The sequence below is a fragment of the Anthonomus grandis genome, chromosome 7, assembly GCF_022605725.1.
Source record: "Anthonomus grandis grandis chromosome 7, icAntGran1.3, whole genome shotgun sequence".
NCBI lineage: Eukaryota > Metazoa > Arthropoda > Insecta > Coleoptera > Curculionidae > Anthonomus > Anthonomus grandis.
The window spans coordinates 1,362,926-1,385,294 of NC_065552.1; the positions used below are offsets into that span (position 1 = coordinate 1,362,926).

The following is a 22,369-nucleotide window of genomic DNA, read 5'->3' on the forward strand; positions in this document are numbered from 1 at the left end:
TGGATGACATTGTTTGGCAGGTGGAATGCTGGTGTTTTGATGGGTGACTGGACTGGACTTTAATTTTACTATTTTAACATTCTCTCAAAAAATATGTTTGTAATTAAAATAATGGTACTGTTAGCAATTTCGCTTGAAAAATTGTACTCATTTAAAAGAGCAATTAAGAAATTATACAAATTTAGAGAATATTCATTTAAAATTTTAATTAAAAAATTGTACTCTTGCAAATTTTAACTAAAAAATAATATTAGTTTAGATGGCTGTTGAAAATTTTACTAATTTAAATAACTACTTTAAAAATTCATTAAATTGTACAAGTATATCGCTCTTATCGTGCGGGTGTATCGAATTATCAACGACAAACTTTTGTAGTTACGTTTCATTTCAATTTGCGCAACAACGTTTTTTAACTACAACGCATTAGGTAAACGAAACAGATATATGCAGCGTCGATGTATCAGAAGAAGATAAAATGATAAATGTCAGTGGTTCTAAAGCAATTACTTTGATAACAAACATGTCTGTCTCGTTTCGATTGACGGATGACATTATTTGTCACAAGATAATTTAAATTTCAAATTATGGAAAAGAAAAAGCCTTTTTGTGGATTTCTAAATCCTCAAGCCAAAAAAATGGTACTTCATGTTATTAATTACTTCGAGAACGAAAAAGAAAATAAAGGGTTGCCTAAGAATGTACAAGAAGAAGTAGCTAAAGCGCTTGGAATTAGTTTAAATAATCTTAATCCCAAGAAGGAAAAAAAGTGTAAAAGGAAGAAGCCGAAGACTGAAGATTTAAGTGAATGTGTAAAAATGGAAGTAAGGGATAGGATTTATGAACTATATAGGCTAAAAATAAATATAACGCTGCCATTTCTGAGAGATGTTTTAAAGCAACGCGGCACTTTGGAAATTGGACTTTCTGCTTTATCAAAATTAATTAAAAGCATAGGTTTTCGTTATAAAAAAGACTGCAATAGAAGATATTTGTGTGAACTACCAAATATTGTGCGCCAACGAATAGGATTTTTAAGACAATATACACAAAATGAAAAATTAAAGTTAAGGAAAGTGGTACTCTTAGATGAAACTTGGATATTTTCAAACGGGAGTGAAATAAAATCTTGGCAATATGAATCTGTGAAAAGCGTGAAAAGAAAAAAAGGATGTGGTCAGGGAAAACGATTTATTATTTTACATGCCGGGTCTTCAACGGGATTCGTTCCAGGTGCAAGTTTAATTTTTTCTTCTAAGTCTAAAAGTATGGATTATCATGACAATATGTAATGCGAAATGTTTTGAAAAATGGTTAATGGAACAGTTAATACCGAACTTGCAAGAACCTTCCTTAATAGTCTTAGACAATGCGTCGTATCATTCAAGAATTTTGAATAAACAACCAAATGGAAGTTGGAGAAAAAGCGATTTATGAATGGTTAGTAAAAGAAAATCAGAATCCCTTGCCATATATGCTAAAATCCAAACTTCTTTCAATTGCAAAATCGCTGAAAAGACCAAAAATATATGCTGTTGACGAAATAGTACGTGAATATGGCCATGAAGTTTTAAGATTGCCACCATACCATTATCAGTTTAATGCCATTGAGCTTATATGGGCAGGGTCAAAATCTTATTATGAGAAGCATGTGGGTGCTAGGCTTAGATCTGACCAGGTTGAAGCTATTTGGAATGAGGCAGTGAATCACATCACAAAGGAGTATTGGCGGAAATCAGTGGATCACACAGAAAACATTATTAGAACCTGGTGGAAGAGAGAGAAAGTACTCGATATCCAAGTTAAACCATTGATCATTGCTCCATTTGAAGAAGATTCGGAAAATGACGAAGAGTTTTCCGACTCTGTTAGTGATAATGATAGTTATAATTAGTTTCTTTTTTTAGTCAAATTTTTACACATTCACTTAAATCTTCAGTCTTCGGCTTCTTCCTTTTACACTTTGTTTCCTGCTTGGCAATAAGATTGTTCTTGTTTTCATTATACAACCTTTTGCACCATTCTTAAACTAATTCCAAGCGCTTTAGCTACTTCTTCTTGTACATTCTAAGCAATCCCTTATTTTCTTTTTCGTTATTAAAATAATTAGTTTTCTTTTTGCATTCCGTTTATTATTTAGATATGATTAAAAAGTACAAATTTTTTTTTTAAACAAAGCTAAGTAAATAAATTGGTGAATGCGCTGGGAGATAGATATGCCCGGCGCATTCTCCATTTTTTAATAGTTAGTTTCAATCTTTTTTTGCCTTGTAATGTGTAAATAACTGAATATTCATAAGAAAACGACATTTTAAAGAACTGTCGTAGCTCGCCTCGTATTTATCTTTTTAAACAAAGTTAAATAAATGAATTGGTGAATGCGCTGGTAGATAGAAATGCCCGCCGCATTCACCAGTTTTAGTTATTTTTTATCTTTTTTTGACTTTTAACTGATATAAAAAAAAGATAACGTTACAACTTTTTTAATTTTCTGTGCATCAACGTATAGATTGGGTCGAACGAAAAATAAAAAAATCATAAAATTAAAATGTAATTTTAAAAGTGAGATTGTAACATGAACTTGCCTTTAAACAAAGAAAGTAGTTTTCTGGTCTCTGACTGCACTGTATCACACAATACAAATTAATTGTTTGTCAAAATGTATAGTTTCTCAATAATTATTATAAAAAAAACACAATCACACATAAACAAAGAAGAAGATAAGATCAAATAATCGTTAAAAATTAGACGCTGTGCCCTGAAATCGACAAATTAGTATGTTATGCACATACATAGGGTCATGCTAAATCATATACTAATTTTTCAAAAATTTAGGTAACAACCATTTTTAAATGAAATATGTACAATATTAATGGTAGGGAGGGACTTTTGCTCTCATAAAAAAATATAAGATGCTTAGATTTAGATATTATTGCGTAAAGAAAAATTGTTATTGAGAATTCCGTCTATTTCGGACAATTTTTCAAAAAAGAAAAGTAAATATTATGTTTGACAACTTAGCAGAAAATCGGGGATTCTAGGTAAAAATTATATATACCGATGAGGCGTATGCCCAATGGGCTTTATACTTATGGGCTTTTTCACGTCACGAAAGAAAATAACCAACGTATGTTTTACATGTCGAATTTTGGATACGTAGTATTCCGCAGACATTTTTACGGCGTTAAAGGCATCACGTCAGTTAATAATTATGATCTAAGGTGTATATGTGGCTTTAATATGTCACATGACGGCGTTCAATGTATTGTCAAACTCTCAAGGAAATAACATTTTGGCAGCCACTGATTTTTCAATTTGATTCCAGGGTTGCCAGTCTATTACAATTGTAATAGATCTATAACTTTTTCAAAACTTTTATTACCTTGTTACCATTTGCTAAAATCTATTACCTTTTGAAAAGAAAATAAAAACGCTCTACCTACATAATGAATTGAGTTCATATTTCGACTCCTGATTATTTGAAATTCGCATGCGAGCCAAAGATGGTGGCGACGCGCCGCCACGCTTTGCGTTACTACCGACTCATAAAATATACTAATAAAACAAAAAAGAAACTTAGGACCAAAGTAAATATTAGTTTGACTGATTTGATATTTAGTGCTAATCAACAAATATATTTCTAAAACGAATTCTATGATTAAAGCTTAGTTTATTAGTTTTCTTGATTGAGTGATAGATTAGTTATAGGAGTTGTTTGTTAGTTCTTAGAAACACTTTAAAAAAATTTGAATCCTTATTAGTGTTAGTTATTTAATATGGTTATAAACCAAAAATCAATATTTTGTTTAAGTTTTTTTTGTTGTTAATACATTTTTTGTTTTTCATATCTTGTTTTGTTGTAGTTTTTGTTAAGTTTTTTTTTTCTTAAGATTAACATAATATGTATGTGAATTACCAACGAGCCTTATTTAATCTTGTTTTTTTGTACTGGGTGTAAAAATGGCGTACTCCCTACTAATACTACTAATGTTTTTTTCAAACATTTGACTTATAAAAGAAAAGAAAACCATTAAATTCGGCCCCTTTCATATTTGGTCGACACCTGAACTTCTAAAAATCTGATTTTATTTCTATCTTTGTCTAATAACGTGATAAATAAAAGATAAATACATCATATTAATGTCATAAAATATTTTTATATAATAAAATCTCTAAAATATTTATCTAAATATTGAGACTTTTATATATATTACTTTTACAACATTTTAATTCAGTATCTAGTTGGTAACTTTTTGAGACAGAAGAATTTGAATTTGAAAATACCTCGGATACCTTTGATAACCTCGGATTAAACACCAAGCCATGAAGTAGGGATAAAGAAACATATTACACTACTCCTCGAACCAAACAATTTGATATATGAGATACTTAACTGCAAAAACTGAATGGTAGTACCACAGATATAACTAGCTAACGCAAGTTAAGTTGCGTTAGCTAGTTATATCTGTGGTAGTACACTTCATAATAGGCGTCTTTTTCTTCGCGCATGATGGTTTAATGTTTCCGTTTCATATCGGCATCCGTTAAACAGTCAAAATTTATTTATTTTTTAAACTAAATATAGATTCGAGCCCAGAATATGCCTAACCCAACAATCACAACTTTTTTGAAAATTTATTACCTTTTTTTTCAAATAGAAGATACCAGAAGATACCAAAGAAAAATACCATTTTTCATCATTAATATCTGTTCGTGAAAATCCTCCTAGCTTATAATTCCTTTTAAAAAAAACTTACTCTCTTACAATTTGTACTTGACAAAATGTACTACTTTAAATTTCACTTGAAAAATTGTACTAGTATAAAAATTTCTTTTAAAAAAATTGTACCAAGATGTAGAATTACTTGATATATTGTGCTTTTCAATATTGTCAATGGAAAATTGTACTCTACTTATAGGCTCTCCTGGAAAATTGTACTAGTTGCGAGTTGCTAATTCCTTTTTTAACAAATGTCTTCGTTTAAAATTGCACTTAAAAAAATATGTACAAAATTAAGAAAATATTTAAAAGATATTCAATTATAATTTCACTTACACTGTCAATGAAAAATTGTATTGTTTTATACACGCACCTGGAAAATTGTACTAGTTTATATAGTTCCTTTTGAAAAAGGTACTAATTTAATTAAATACCTTGAAAACTCATAAAATTGTACTCGTAAAATCAATTAGGAGAACTATTATACTATAAGTATAAAATTCCTTCTTAAAAATTGTACCTAAATATACAATTATTAAAGGAAATTGCGTTAAAATATAAAATTACTAAAAAATTGTCATGAAAAATTGTTTTCTTCTATACATTTATCTGAAAAATTGTACTCGTTTACGATTTTAATAGAAAAATTATTGTACATACTTTTTTGACTTCAAAATTTGTACTTTTTTACAATTTGACTTATAAGATGTGTACCAATTTACAAAATTACCTAATACATTGTACTAATGGAAAAATAATTGTTCTTGCCTGACTTCGAAAATTGTACTTTTTTACTAATTAGTAATAGCTGTACTACTTACTTGGAAAACTGTGCTACTTAAAATTCTTAGTTGATAAAACTGGTGAATTATAAAAGTTTTCAATTTTATTTGAAAAATTGTACTTGTTCACAATTTTAATAGAAGAACGATTGTATTTGTTTGATTTTAAAAGTTGTACTTATTTACAATTTTAGTTGTAAAATGTGCAATGATTTACAGAAACACCTGAAAAATGCCACTAATTAAAATTGTTACTTAAAAAACTGATGAATTGTACTAGTTTTCAATTTTACTTGAAAAATTGGATCAACAGTTTATTATACTTGGTCGTAATCTCACTCTTAAAAAATTGTACTTCTTCACTATTTTAATAGAAAAATTATTGTACTTTGCTGATTTTAAAAGTTGTAGTTTTTACTTGAAAAGTTGTACTTCCTTGATACGAAAAGATGTAATTGTTGCATGTTTTAAAAATTTGTACTAATTTATACAAATTTCCTGGAGAAATGGTACTAATTAAAAATGTTAGTTGAAAAAATGCTCAATTGTCAACATTGTACAGTCATTGTCATAATCTCACTTAAAAGATTGTAGTTCTTCACAATTTTAATAAGAAATATAATTGTGTTGTCCTAAATTGAAAAGTTGTACATTTTTACTATAAAAAATTGTACAATTTCAATCGGAAAATTGTACATGTCCAAAAAGACAAATCTATAGCTCAAACGATATACGAGACAGAGATAGGTGCATTTGAAATTCCGATTCATTCACAACATAAACCGGTTAAAGTTAAACATAAAAGTGATCTTATATATTCTAATTAAAATCAAATAAAGCATAATAATTGACTGACCTTACGAATAATAAGGTGAAAGTACCCAAGACCGCAACACACCTCCACAACGCACCAGATATCTTCGTATACTGTTGGCTCAACAAACCCAAAGGCCGGTCTTCAGAAACATTGTACAGAACCGGCTTTAAGTTAATAATTACAAAACCCAACTGATTCCAACCTGATGATTCCCGAACAAACGAAACGAACGCATATTATCTGATTGGAGATAAACGTTAAAATTGCCGCTGATAATCATTATTGTATGATTTTTTCTTTAATAGACCACGCGGTTGTCTCATCTCAATGTTAAACGAATTAGAAGATTTGATGTCGTAATTTACCTACATCATATACGTTTAATAATACAATAAAATGCGTCATCTTGAGGCAAGATGCGGTACTACAGTTTTTTTCATAGTTTACATTGATAATTTGTTCCTGAATTTCCACTTCAATCATTTTTTTACAGGAAAGTTTAAGTTAGAACAATTTTTTAAAAGGAATTATAAATTAGTATAATTTTCCAGGAGAGAGTATAGAAAAGTATTATTTTTCACTGACATTATTGAAAAGTGTAATTTTTCAAGTAATTCTTATATCTTAGTACAATTTTTCAAAAGAAATTTTATACTAGTACTATTGATGTATTTAATAGTCAACAAATATGACTTAAGTATGACTTAAATATGACTTAAGTAATAAAAATAAAAGAATAGTTATTATAATTTGTGTTTTTGTTCTACCCATATTCTTAATAGGTTATGGGCCCAGAACGTTTGTTTGAATTAATTCGGTACGCGATAAAAAATTATAAACTTTCAAAGTGTAAATAAACTTCAGTGTTGTTAGTGCAAAAAAAAAATAGTGACAATGGAAAACAATAAAAAGGTGCGACGTAATATTACTTCGTTTAATGGAACTAATTATTCAATATGGAAGTTCCGCATAAAAGCTCTTATTGCCGAAGAGGGTGCATCACAAGTGTTACAAGAAAATCCACCTAATGACTTACCTGTCAACTGGCAACAATTGGAATTAATTGCTAAGGGTTGTATTATTGAATACTATTGAATACTTGTAATGGTGGTCATTATTACCGAGAAGGACACTTCTTGTGAAATTTTACAAAAGCTGGACACCATTTATGAAAGAAAAAGTTTGGACACCCAGCAAGTTGTTCAAAAGAAATTGCTAAGTTTTAAATTCAAGCAAGATACATCTTTAATCGAACAGTTCATCAAATTTTATGAAATGATTATTAAATTAACATCCGCAGGAGCTGTATTAAGTGAAATGAGTAGAGTAGCCCACTTACTCTTAACTCTGCCGCCTTCATATGATGGGATAGTGACTGCCATTGAAACTTTGTCGAAAGACACCATCAATTTAGGTTTTGTAAAAACACGTTTAGATCAGGAAACAAAATTGCAGCAGGAAAGTGGAGACACGACTAGCAAAGTTTTGCATGTCCAGGTAACAGATCCAAAAATAGCAAGGCCGTTTAAGAAGCAAAAATTCCAATCTTTTAAAGACAAAAATAAATTTGTCAATAAACGGAATTTTAAATCAAAATCAAAGTATAATAACAATAGTAACAGCTACCCGAAGAAGAGATATACTTTTACAAGGTGCGACTAATGTGGTAGGACAAATCACCTTAAATCAAACTGTTTCTACTACAAACGAGAACAGGAATCCAGGACATTACATACGATTCAAACCAATCAGGATGAATCAAGTTTTGCATTTATGATGTCTAGTAGCAATTTGCCCAAACCTGCTAACCATCAAAGCAATAATACTATTAAGTTTCTTCTGGATTCTGGAGCCACCGATCACATTATAAATCGGCACCAATATTTTACCCATTCTACGGAATTAACAAAACCAGTGGACATATCAGTTGCGAAAAACAATACTGCTGTAAAGGCTTATCAAAGAGGAGAAATCAATATTATTACCAACTTGGGTGTCCATGGAAAGTTGGAAAATATGTTAGTCACTCCCGAAGTTCCATACAACCTACTCTCGATAAGACACATGCAAGAGGCAGGTATGGATGTACTTTTTACATCAAATGGAGAAGTGACGATAAGCTATGAAAGTAAAGCCATTATAACTGGTAAGGTGATTAATAATTTAATACCAATAATTTTTAAAATAAATAAAAGTCTGATTCAAAATATTGCAAATCAAATAAATGTGCATGAAACCAAAGCGCCATATGATAATTATATATTGTGGCATGAGGCGCTTACTTTTAAAAAGGCAGAAATATTATGAAAAATTAAATAATGTATATCCCAGTACTGGTTTATGTGAAGCTTGCATTTATGGAAAGCAAGCATGTTTGCCTTTTGCTAAAAGTAAAGATATATCTCATATACTAAGACCACTATATATTATTCACTCAGACATTTGTGGACCTATTTCTCCACCTACAATAGACAATAAAAATTATTTTATAACATTTATTGATGAATTTACTCACTATACGGTAACATACTTATTAGTCTATAAATCAGAAACATATAATGTTTTTCGAGATTTTGTACTAAAAAGTGAGGCCCATTTTTCTTTAAAAGTAGCATTTCTATATTGTGATAATGGGTGTGAGTATCTCTCTAACGAAATGAAATCATTTTGTAAAGATAAAGGTATTTCTTTTCATTTAACCGTTCCATATACTCCTCAACAAAATTCTGTTGCGGAGAGAATGAACAGAACTCTTATAGAAAAAGCTAGAGCCATGATACATGGTGCAAATTTAAATACATGTTTTTGGGGTGAAGCTATTTTAAGTGCCACATATATTTTAAATTTAACCCCGACAAATGCATTACTTAAAAAGGAAGCACCTTACGAATTGTGGCATAATAAAAAGCCCAAAGTAGATCACTAAAAAGTTTTTGCCTCTACTGCTTTTGTACATAATAAATCTCGAAAAACAAAATTCGAGCAAAAATGTGTTAAGGGCATATTTGTTGGCTATGAACCGAATGGTTATAAAATTTTTAATTCCCAAAATAATAAATTCATTACAGCTCGGGACATTATATTTGATGAAACCACTTTTAACACATCAAGACCTCAAATTGAACTTGATGAAAGGTTTCACACACAAAGCTCCGAAGGTATTAAAATATCTGAAACTGATAAAAACCCGGTACCGATTGTTTTCCCTTTACAATCGGAAATTAAAAACAGTTGATAATAAAGCTGTCAATAAAACCGAGGATAAAAATCAGTTATGTAAACAAAATACCGACCAAAAATCTGGGACACCCGTTTCGGAACCCAGACGGAGCGAAAGGCTCATAAATCTTCCTAAAATTTCATATAACGAAAATGAAATAGATACTTTTATAAGTGTACAAACACCCCACTTAAAAGTCCCTTCTTGTTTTCAAGATATAAATAAACGAGCTGATAAAAATGAATGGGAAAAGGCTATTAATGAGGAAATCGAGTCTTTGCTAATTAATGACACCTGGTCCAAAAGTAGTACCTAAACCAATAAATAAAAATATTGTAGACTGTAAATGGGTGTTTACTGTTAAAAACTATATACAGGGTAGTTTACTCAAGTATAAAGCTCGATTAGTAGCCAGAGGTTTTAGCCAACAATATCTCCTAGATTATAATGAAATTTTTGCTCCAGTTGCCCGAATATCGACTTTCAGAATATTTTTACCAATTGCAAACCAATTTAATGATTAAATTAATTAAAATAATAATTAAATGAATGAAAATTAAACCAATAAATTGATGTTAAAACGGCATATTTAAATGGTATATTAAAAGAGGAAATATATATGAAAATTCCCGAAGGTATTAATGCAAACGATATTAACGGCTATGTATGTAAATTAAATAAATCATTATATGGGTTAAAGCAATCAGCAAGATGCTGGAATGAGCATTTTGATAAAATTTTAAAACAGCACAATTTTCAAAATTCAAGCGTTGACCACTGTTTATATTTCTTAAATAAAGGCCATATCACCGAAAATGCTTACGTAATTCTATATGTAGACGATTTAGCAATAGCTACTGGCAATATTAACACAATGTTGAGTTTTAAAACTAAAAAATGATTTAAATTATTTTTTAGGAATCAGAATTGAAAGAAATCAAAATCAAATTTCTTTAGATCAAAGTAATTATTTAAAAAATTTGCTTAATAATTTTAATATGAGTGATTGCAAACCCGTAAAAACACCTCTGCCGTCTAAATTAAATTATTTAGCATTAAATGCCGATGAACATTATGATGCCCCATGTCGAAATTTAATAGGTTCTTTAATGTATGCTGCTCTTTGTACTCGACCAAGTTTGTGTACAGCCGTTAATCTATTAAGTCGTTATCAAAACAAAAATTATAAAGAATTATGGCAATGCCTAAAAAGGGTTTTAAGGTATATAAAGGGTGCTTATGATTTAAAACTAATTTGTAACAGAAATAAATATACCGACATTTTAATTGGCTATGTAGATGCTGATTGGGGTAGTAATGAAGTAGATCGAAAAAGTACGACAGGATTTTTGTTTAAATTATTTGAAACTTGTGTAATTTCATGGAACACAAGAAAACAAAATTCTGTCGCTACATCTTCGATGGAGGCAGAATATATGGCAATTTTTGAAGGGGTTCGAGGAGCTCTCTGGATTAAGTCCTTATTAACAAGTATTGAAATAAATATTTTTAAGCCAATAATTTTATATGAAGATATAATGAATATAGATATATGAAGATGTAAAATGTAGTTTTTTTTCCTTTAAAAAATATTAAACTAGACTAAAAACTTCGTCCCATTTCCGCAATAACTATTAAGATTAAGAAAGAATTTATGGACAAGCCATACAAGAGTAATTCGATACTTGAGGTTCGATCTGATAAACATCCAGTCTAAGAGCCCTGAGATCCAAAGTTTGCTTAAAAGATCTTTTTAAAACGTACTCGACTTTTGAAGTGAAAGTAGCGTGCGTGAATATTATTTGTTTTAAGTGCTTGTGCCTTATTTTGGATTATTTTTATACTGGTGAGTTTTCTCACGGAGCATATCCAATTTTCATTATTTTTTTATTTCCTATTTTTATTGTTGTTGCTATTTACATTTCAACATTTTATTTTTAATATATGTGTTTTACAAGATAATAATAAAATTTGACATAAAACATTTAATACTTGTTTAATCTACATAAAATATTTACAGATAATTCATTTAATAAAAGCAGAGTGCTAGAGTTGCATATCATCTTTTTCCTTTTACCTAAAATGGCCATATAACGTAGATTTACTTACCAACAAGTTGCTTATTGTGGAGTGTTTGAGCCACTTACAGATTTGTATGTTGCAAACTACGTTTTCCTGTACTATTTATAGTATGAAACTATACCTTTCCAAATATCCTATTTTCCTATCTGTTTAAGCAGTTAATAGCACATTTATATTGCGCTAGTGGGTGACAGACATAATGCGTAATAATATTCCAAATATAATAAATAGCTGTTAAATAATAATTTAATTAGTTACAAATGTTTAAATCTTTTAATAATCAAAATATCTAAATACTAAATAAAATAACATAATTAGGAAATTGGTTGCTCAACGTATTTATTTTTTCCAGGTACGTACGTTATGTCATCTTACACTTGACTACATGTATCAACATAATCAACAAGTAATTTAAGTATCGTGGTTTTTAAATATATAATGTAAGTAATTATCACTAAGATTAGTATTTGATTTATTTGATTAATATTGTTTTTATAATAAAAATTGGTAAACGCCCCCATATATTAAAATTAAAATATTTATTTACCGCCACCGGATTTGAATTTAACATTTTTGGCCTGACATAATAATTGTTGTATTTAGGTTGCTAATAATCCTGTTGATTTTAAACGATCTAAGCATATAGATATATTAATAAAATATGTTCCCACAGGTCAACAGTTGGCTGACATTTTTACGAAGCAACTTCCAGCTCCAAAGTTCCACGAAGTCCTATTCAATTTGGGGCTACAAAAACTATCAAATAAATAAGATAGTATAGTTTTAAGTGGAACTAAATGGTTTGATTTGGTTTTTCTTTTTGGGGTTTTTCCAAATCCTAGCAACGAATGTTGTTATATTCTATTATTGAAGACGTTTATGATGTTTATATTTAGCTTAAGCCAATATCCACATCGTCATCTTTCTTTATGAAAACAGAAAGCAACTGTAATATATAAATGCGTTTGTATAATAACTGACGTAGTGTTTTTACTAATACAAAGACCGATTCATTAGGTCCGTATTAGTCTGTATTAAAAGGGATATATTAAATATTATTCCTTTTTCGACTTTTGCTTAAGTAATAAAAATAAAAGAATAGTTATTATAATTTGTGTTTTGGTTCTACCCATATTCTTAAGAAGTACAATTTTTTAAGTAATTTCATAAACAAATACAATTTTGTGATTTTAATTTTATTGCATTTTGTAAAATGTATTGTATTTTATATGTAGCTTATTTTTTATATTAATTATTCAAGATTATTATAATTATTTTTTAAATTAATTATTTAAACTAATACAATTTTTCATTGGCCTTATTAAAAAGTACAATTTTTCATTAACAGTATTTAAAAGTACGATATTTCAAAAGAAATTTTTTGATTACAATTTTATGATTTTTAAAGTAATTATTTAAATTAGTACATTTTTTCAAGTAATTTTATATATTAGAACAATTTTTTAAACGACATTTTATACTACTACTACTACTTTTGAAGTGAAATTGTAAACGAGTACAATTTTATTACTTTTCAAAGTAGGTAATATAAGTAGTAAGCATATATAGGTAATAAGCATTTTTTAAGTACAATTTTGTGATTCTTGAAACTAACTATTAAAAATAGCACATTTTTTCAAGCGGAAAGAAGTACTAAATAATTTTTCAAAAAGAATTACGAATTTTTTCCTGATGAGTGTAAAGCAGAGTGCAATTTTTCATTGACAATATTTAAAAGTACGATTTTTCTTAAGAAATTTGTTATTATATATAATATTATATTATATAATTTGTTATTATATTATTATAGTACAACTTTGTCGATTGATTTTATAGACGAGTACAATTTATCAAAAAAAATTGTAAATTAAGACAATTTTTCTATAACATTATTGAAATCTATAATTTTTTATTCTAGTACATTTTTTCAGAAGAAATTTTGTATTGGTACAATTTTCTTAATTAATTTTATAAACGAGTTCAAACTTTGAAGTGCATGGTAAACGAGTAAGATTTTAGGATTTTTCAAAGTAATCATTTACTTTAAGTAACTAGTACATTTTCCAAGTGAATGCATAAAAGAGTACATTTTCCAGGTCGGCAACACAATTTTTGAGTCATCAGATTCTTAGTTAAGTTAAGACACACTGATTTAAAATGCGGTTTCGAATGTCATCGCCTTGCTTACAGAGTTGCCAAGTGCGTCATTTTTTCCCAGAAGCAATTTCTTTGGGGAACACCCGGTATATATTCTATGAAGAAAAAAACCCGTTACTTATAATAAAATATATATCGGAGAAATAAATGATGACGAATTCACTCACATCGTATCATCCGCATGCACTTTAATCTAAAACAAACTGGGATTACCAATCTTATCTTTAATATAGTAAGAGTCACGTATGTACACGTACATATTCGGTCTTATCGTTCTAATTATTTAGTGCCGGTCCATCCTGTTTACCGTTATACGCGAATATGTGGGTATATTATACAATAGCCGTCGTGTTATTTTCGTTACTAAATGTCGGTAGTACGGTAAGTCTTAACTTATTCAGTAAAATAAGAAGGAAAACAAACAATGAAACCTTATCGTAGGACTACATTGGGGCGGTAGTGGAATACCAGCCCTTGGAGGGCCCCACCGTCAACACCACCCTCGAAGAAAATTTGAAGAATTACATTTACCACATCGAACAAGCAAAGGTATAAACCCTCCTCTTTCCTCTCTCTCTCGCTCTGTTTCTTAGGTTTAATCAGTGTATATTGGGCGTGGCTTATAATTTATGACAAAATGGCGGTCATCGGATGGGCGTCATCTTAGAAAAAATATTAAGTCGGTCCAAGATGGCGACGAAGTCCGTCAGTTTTACGTAAAAATCATTATGCAGACACGCTCATTTATACAGGGTGTTTGAAAAATAGACTAAACCCATTGAAATATCTCCGTCTAATTTTCAAACACCCTGTATATCAGTGTTTTAACTCGATTTTAGGCTTTGGGTGCCCAAATAATCGTTTTTCCCGAATATGGATTAACGACGTTAGTAGATGATCCGGAGGAGTATTCTATACCGGTTCCCAATGTGGGCACCACGAATTTTACCAATGAGGCATACGTTTTATTGAAATTATCCAATGCAGCGTTTGAACACAATATTTACATAGTGGCTAACCTTTTGGAACGGGCTAATGCTAGCGATAGTAACACTACGTACTACTATAATACTAACGTGGTGTTTTCTAGTAATGGAACTCTCGTGGCCAGGTGAGTACGTCACTATATATCACGCATCAAGCAATATGTTATTATTCAATCGAAGAGGCTTAGAAATGTCTTTTAGTGCTTATTTCCAAGCCCACTTGATTTTTTAAAAAATGCCCTAGTCATGGCACGCTAGATCAAAGATAAGTAACGTAAATATTAAAGTTGACAGATGAAGTGTCAATTATGTTTAATACGTAACTGAAGAGCCATTTCTTAGTTCGAATATAGAGTTATATAATAAATTGGGAGAATTCCTCCTCTCCTTCAGGGAGTGTGGCTTAGAGCGACATCTGGGCAGTTCTTTTTACGTAAAAATGACAATTACATAATACATTTTTCCAGACCTACTATGATGAAATTATATGTTTATAACCTCAAACTAAATAAGTACTAAATGGTAATTTTTATGGAAATCAATCAAATTGGGCCTGATCAAACATGCGAGGCAATTAGGTAAATATTTCCCAGCCTCCTTCACTAAAAAATGGACATCATATAGTCATGACACCCTAGATTAAAACTGAAAGACATCAATATTTATTATATCATAAAACATGAGAAACAGGAGAGTGTGATATGTAAAAGTCAAAGCGCTACACTTTTTGCATACGTCATAGTTGTCAAATCCAAAATGGCGGACGACTAGATAAAACAAAACCTAGAAAATGCACGGATCTTGGGATACGTCATTTCAAAGGCCGACTATGATGCTATTAATGGCTTAGAACCTCACATTAAATAAGAACTTAATAGAAATTATTGGACTGATTTTTATAGAATATCAATCATCAAGATAACCATGACTAATGTGACGTCCGCAAAAAAAAAAATGGACATCATATAGTCATGGCACCCTAAATTAAAATAGAATAATAGAAAACATGAAAAACAGCTTAACGAAGAGGGTAAATTGTAAAAGTGAAAACGTTACACTTTTTGCATGTCATAGTTGTCAAATCTTCTAAAATGGCGGACTACTTGATAAAACAAAACTTACAAAGTATATAGATCTTGGGATACGTCATTTTAATAGCCTACTATTATTTAATTATTTTCTTATAAGCTATAAAATTAAATAAACACTAAATGAACATTTGATTAAATTTCACAAAAAAAAAACATATTTCATGCACTTCCGGTTTAACCGGAAACAACTTTATTAATTATTTATAGATATACCTGTATAGTTTTGTTCATTAAACTCCCTTGTCGCAAATTGACATTTACTTGACAAAGTGACAGTTAAAACTAATTTTTATGGAAATCAATCAACAAGATGGCCATGGCCTGTAAGACGTCAATTACGTAAATATTTCCAAGCCTTCTTGACTAAAAAATTGACTTTATAGCTATATTAAAATTGAATAACGTAAATATGCTTACGTCATAAAATGTGAGAAGCAGCTTAGAAAAGAGTGTAAATTTTATAAATCAAAGTGTTACACTTGTGGCATACGTCATAGTTGTCAAATTCAAAATGGCGGACGACTTGATTCATGTATATTGGTACACGTCATTTCAATGGCCCGCTATGATTTAATTATTTTCTTATGATCTATAAAATTAAATAAACACTAAATAAACAACAAATATTTCACGCACTTCGGGTTTAACCGGAAGTAACTTCGTTACTAGTTCATAGTATAGTTTTCTGCATTAAAAGTCCCTTATTGCAAGTTGACATTTATTTGACAAGTGACAGTTAAAACTGCGTTTTATGGAAATTAGTCATCAAGATGGCCATGACCGGTGCGACGGATATTACGTAAATATTTCACAGCCGCCTTGACTAGAAAATAAACATCACATAGTCATGGCACCCTAGATTAAAATTGAATGACATAAATATTTATTACGTCATAAAACATGAAAAACAGCTTAACGAAGAGGGTAAATTATAAAAGTGAAAGCGTTACACTTTTTGTATACGTCATAGTTGTCAAATCTAAAATGGCGGACGACTTGATAAAACCTAGAAAGTGCATGGATCTTGGGATACGTCATTTCAATGGCCTACTATATGATTTACTTATTTTCTTATAACCTATAAAATTAAATAAACACTAAATAAAACTTCATAAAAATCGATCATCAAGATGTAAGACGTCAATTACGTAAATATTTCCAAGCCCACTTGACTAAAAAATCGATCTCATAGCTACATTAAAATTGAATAACGTCATAACATGTAAGAAACAGCTTAAGAGTGTAAATTTTATAAATCAAAACGTTACACTTGTTGCATATGTCATACTTGTCAAAACAAAAATGGCGGACGACCGCTATTTGAAAATTCATGGATTTTGGGATACGTCATTTCAAAGGCATATAACCTCAAATTAAATAAGCACAAAATGGAAAGGAATTATCAAGATGGCCATGGCCAGTGTGACCGCAACTATGTAAACATTTCCCAGACTTCCTTGACAAAAAAAATGAATATCCATTAGTCATGGCACGCTAGATTAAAATTAAATAGTCATAAAAATTTATTTTTTAGGTATCGCAAGATGAACCTGTACAACGAACCGAAACTCACCCCCGGCACCGAAAACGCCATTTTTAACACGGATTTCGGCACTTTCGCCGTCTTCACTTGCATGGACATCATGTACTACAACTCATCCCAAGCAGTCTTGGAAAACACGGGGGTGACCGACGTGGTTTTCCCGACCGCTTGGTTTTCCCATTTCCCTTTCTACATGGGTAAGACGTTGCCAAGCTTACATTGATTATTTAATAAAATGTTTTGCATCCCACTTTATAGTCCTTCCAATCAAGGAAAAAGATCAACGCCATTTGAAATATATATTTTTTAATGTTCCTAGAATGTCCATTTAACGTCTGAGAACAATGTCCCCATTATAACATCCGAAAAATGATAATAACAGTGTTGTCGAGTTATCACTCACGTCAATAATGGTTTATGGCGGGAGATTTGAATTTGTATCTTTTATTCCAGCCTTAAGTGTACAACAGGGCTACGCATTGGCCAACAAAGTGAATCTATTGGCCGCCAACGTAAATCTTCCATCTCGTGCTCTAGGAGGTAGTTCCATTATAAGTAGCGACGGTACCATATTAAGGCGTATCCTCACCGATGTTTCGTCCAATAATATCGCTTATGCAACCCTCAAGCCTCCAAGTAGTTCTTCCAGAAACTTCGTAAGACTTTTATGCGGTCCAGTGAGTGTTTTAAGGGTTTAATTAAACGGGATTTTTAGGCGTTGATGGGCTTCGACATATTCCGTAACGAGACTCGTCAACCGCTGTCGAATTTCGCCAATTTGACCTACTTCGAATACGACAAGTTCAATTATAAACCGGTGAACTTGAGCAGCGAAAATGTCACCGAGGAAATTTGCCACGGTGACTTTTGTTGCAACTTTAATTTGGTGATTGCCAGGAATGGGACTAGTAATACATCTGAGGTGTACAAGTAAGTGTAATCCATCCTGTAACTGGTCGTCAACTTATGAGAGTGACAATTTTAATGTATGATATCTGTCAAACTATTATCTTACAACGGTTTGGTTTTCATTACATTGAACATAATGAATGTCCTTAAGTGTGTGCAAGTATTCGAGTAAATCTGCCAAATAGTTTGACCGATATGATACGTCAAAGCTGTCACTGCCATAAGTTGAATACTTCTTAAGTGGGTCTACGAAATATTGAATAATTTTTTTTCTATTTAATTTACAACCATTTGGTTTTCATTACTTTGAACGTAATAAATGTCCTTAAGTGTATGCAAGTATTCAAGAAAATCTGCCGAATAGTTTGACCGATGTGATACGTTAAAGTTGTCACTGTCATAAGTTAAGTATTTCTCATGTGGGTCTAGGAAATATTGAATAACTTTTTTCCTATTTAACTTACAACCGTTTGGTTTTCATTACATTGAACATAATGAATGTCCTTAAGTGTGTGCAAGTATTCGAGTAAATCTGCCAAATAGTTTGACCGATATGATACGTCAAAGCTGTCACTGCCATAAGTTGAATACTTCTTAAGTGGGTCTACGAAATATTGAATAATTTTTTTTCTATTTAATTTACAACCATTTGGTTTTCATTACTTTGAACGTAATAACTGTCCTTAAGTGTATGCAAGTATTCAAGAAAATCTGCCGAATAGTTTGACCGATGTGATACGTTAAAGTTGTCACTGTCATAAGTTAAGTATTTCTCATGTGGGTCTAGGAAATATTGAATAACTTTTTTCCTATTTAACTTACAACCGTTTGGTTTTCATTACATTGAACATAATGAATGTCCTTAAGTGTGTGCTAGTATTGAAGAAAATCTGCCAAATAGTTTTACAGATATGATACGTCAAAGTTGTCACTGTGATAAATTAAATATTTCTCAAGTGGGTCTAGGAAATATTGAATAACTTTTTTCCTATTTAACTTACAACTGTTTGGTTTTTCTTACATTGAACATAATGAATGTCATTAAGTGTGTGCTAGTATTCAAGAAAATCTGCCGAATAGTTTGACCGATGTGATACGTCAAAGTTGTCACTGTCATAAGTTAAGTATTTCTCATGTGGGTCTAGGAAATATTGAATAACTTTTTTCCTATTTAACTTACAACCGTTTGGTTTTCATTACATTGAACATAATGAATGTCCTTAAGTGTGTGCTAGTATTGAAGAAAATCTGCCAAATAGTTTTACAGATATGATACGTCAAAGTTGTCACTGTCATAAATTAAATATTTCTCAAGTGGGTCTAGGAAATATTGAATAACTTTTTTCCTATTTAACTTACAACTGTTTGGTTTTCATTACATTGAACATAATGAATGTCCTTAAGTGTGTGCTAGTATTCAAGAAAATCTGACAAATAGTTTGACCGATATGATACGTCAAAATTGTCACTGTCATAAATTAAATATTTCTCATGTGGGTCTAGGAAATATTGAATAATTTTTTTCCTATTTAACTTACACCAGTTTGGTTTTCATTACTTTGAACGAAATAAATGTCCTTAAGTGTATGCTAATATTCAAACAAATCTACTAAATAGTTTAACAGATGTCACACGTCAAAGTTATCACTGTCATAAATTAAATATTTCTCAAGTGGGTCTAGGAAATATTGAATAACTTTTTTCCTATTTAACTTACAACAGTTTGGATTTCATTACATTGAACATAATGAATGTCATTAAGTGTGTGCTAGTATTCAAGAAATTCTGCCAAATAGTTTGACCGAAATGATACGTCAAAGTTGTCACTGTCATAAATTAAATATTTCTCATGTGGGTCTAGGAAATATTGAATAATTTTTTTCCAATTTAACTTACACCAGTTTGGTTTTCATTACATTGAACATAATGAATGTCATTAAGTGTATGCTAGTATTCAAGAAAATCTGCCAAATAGTTTGATCGATATGATACGTCAAAGTTGTCGATATCGATTAAATAACAATGCAAAATGCAATTCAGTTTCTGCTAATTACAATTCAATTAATAGGTGACAACACTGTTATCGGCGTCATTATGACCAGTGACAGCTGTCAAATATATTTGATTCACATTCTTTAGATCATCAGCAATAACTTAGACACTCACTCCGGTGTTGCCAGATTATTCTTACTCAACGTTTCATATTCAACATTCAAAGAAAAATGGCACTAAATTAGTTGCCAAAGCTTATCTGGATCAAGCATTAATCGCTCTGTGGCAACACCGTTCTTACCTGTCAATTATTACTGATTTTCAAAGACTTAATATTCATTCGGATATTACCAGATCGACTTCATATGATCGAGTATCGATATTCAATTCTCAGGCCAATATAAAAGTGTGAGTGCAAAACTGGCAACTAGAACAAGAATTCATCTATGAATTTGTCTTTTGAACAGATTGGCCGCCTTCAAGGGTCAAATGACCTACCTGAACAAAACCGAGCTCCCGATAAGGATTTGCACCCTCTTGGGATGCGTTAATGACGAAATATCGTCGTGCGGGGTGTGGCCTCGGACCGCCTACACCACCCTTTTCCGTCAAATGACTGTTTGGGGTAACTGGGAATCGGCGCAGCCCGACCAATTCATTAGACCCACAGGGATTAGGGGCGACTGGGAGCCCCTGTACAACGCCACCTACTTAGAAAACAAAACCAACGAAACTGTGGGGGCTAGTTTCAATGTTACCCGTCCCACGAACAATGTGGTGTCTTTCGGGTTGTATATCACCGGAAGTGCGTCTGTTGCGCAAGTCAGTTGGTTCGTTGTGGTTTTTATGATTTTTGTCTTTGGTGGCTTTTAGGGTTGACACAGTTTTGTATATAGACACTTAAACGTCAATAAATGCCTTAGTTTTTGTAATGTTTTTGTTGTTTTCTTTTCTAACTGGTTACTGCCTTAAAATATATAATTTACAATCTAGTTTGCAACAAAGAACACAAATATAGAGAAATGCGGGTTGCCTAATGAACAGACAGAAATTCCATTGACGTTGTTGACAAAGACGGGGGCAACCATTTTGGGTGGCGTGTGGCGGGAAATTTAAGCCTTATATTTCAATTTGAAGAATTACAAAGTTGATGCGTTAACTGACGAGTGATGACTGATGAGAGATATATTTAAATTGAATTTTATGTTATTATAAAATTATTAAAATACGCTTATTAGTTTAGAAATAGCCACATTTTATTAAAATTGTTAATTTTGAATGCTAACATTAGACATCCCTCAGCACTTTATTCAAGAATTAACACATCAACTAAAATATTGTTTGGTTTAAATTTAGTTCTCAAGATATTGCTTATTTAGGACATTTAAAATATTTTGATATAGATACTTACCAAGAATTATAAATTGGCATGATAGGTACGGGAACAAATTTGAAACAAAAAAAAATATTTCATCCTAATGATCCAAAATATGTAAGACCTCAAAGTTTCAAAGTTACAAAAATAGGTCAATTTCTGATAGCCATATTTTTTGTTTCTCAACTAGTTGGATGAAGCCGAGTATACTGGTGCCTATCTTCATCCTTTTACTATAACTAGCCGTAAACCGCATTGCCGAAGTCAGCGATGTAGCTGAGTTATGGCTATTAGAGTGGGACTACTTTTTACCATTTTTTCAAAGTTACAAAAATAGGTCAATTTCTGATAGCCATATTTTTGTTTCTCAACTAGTTGGATGAAGCTGAATATACTGGTGTCAACCTCTATCCTTTCACTATAACTAACCGTCAACCGCATTGCCGAAGTCAGCCATGCAGCTGAGTTATGGCTATCAGAGTGGGACTAGTTTTCACCATCTAAAAATAAAAAATTTTTTGACTTTGAGGTCAATGGATTATATTATTGATACCATAGATGAATACTTCTCAGATAGGAAACTTCTATAAGAGCCAATAGAACCGTCGATTGAATATTGCGCCATCCGTATGTCGAGGAGTAGTACTATTCGGAAAGGAAAATCGGCTTTTGACGTCATAATTTTGATTACGGCGCCA

At 31.0% G+C, this 22,369-nt stretch overlaps 2 protein-coding genes across 4 annotated transcripts in view; one reads left to right on the forward strand and one right to left on the reverse strand.

Moving 5' to 3' along the window:
• Positions 1-22,369, reverse strand: part of LOC126738386 (chitooligosaccharidolytic beta-N-acetylglucosaminidase) — a 40,912-nt gene that overhangs the window by 17,058 nt on the left and 1,485 nt on the right. Inside the window, exon 1 of one of the 3 annotated variants that reach the window (XM_050443693.1) lies at positions 21,708-21,742. The exons of 1 other annotated variant lie outside the window; for it this stretch is intronic. In XM_050443693.1, coding sequence (XP_050299650.1) covers positions 21,708-21,727 — 20 coding nt within the window. In that variant the 5' untranslated portion in view covers positions 21,728-21,742. Of the gene's footprint in view, positions 1-6,355; positions 6,552-21,707; positions 21,743-22,369 lie in introns of those variants that run through there. One more of the 3 variants, XM_050443695.1, reaches the window with a different exon arrangement.
• On the forward strand, positions 13,990-21,232 carry LOC126738387 (vanin-like protein 1). Its single transcript, XM_050443696.1, has 7 exons — positions 13,990-14,156; positions 14,217-14,324; positions 14,615-14,886; positions 17,387-17,592; positions 17,849-18,051; positions 18,111-18,325; positions 20,764-21,232. The coding sequence occupies exons 1-7, from the start codon at positions 14,097-14,099 to the stop codon at positions 21,167-21,169; spliced, it is 1,470 nt and encodes a 489-aa protein (XP_050299653.1). The 5' UTR covers positions 13,990-14,096; the 3' UTR covers positions 21,170-21,232.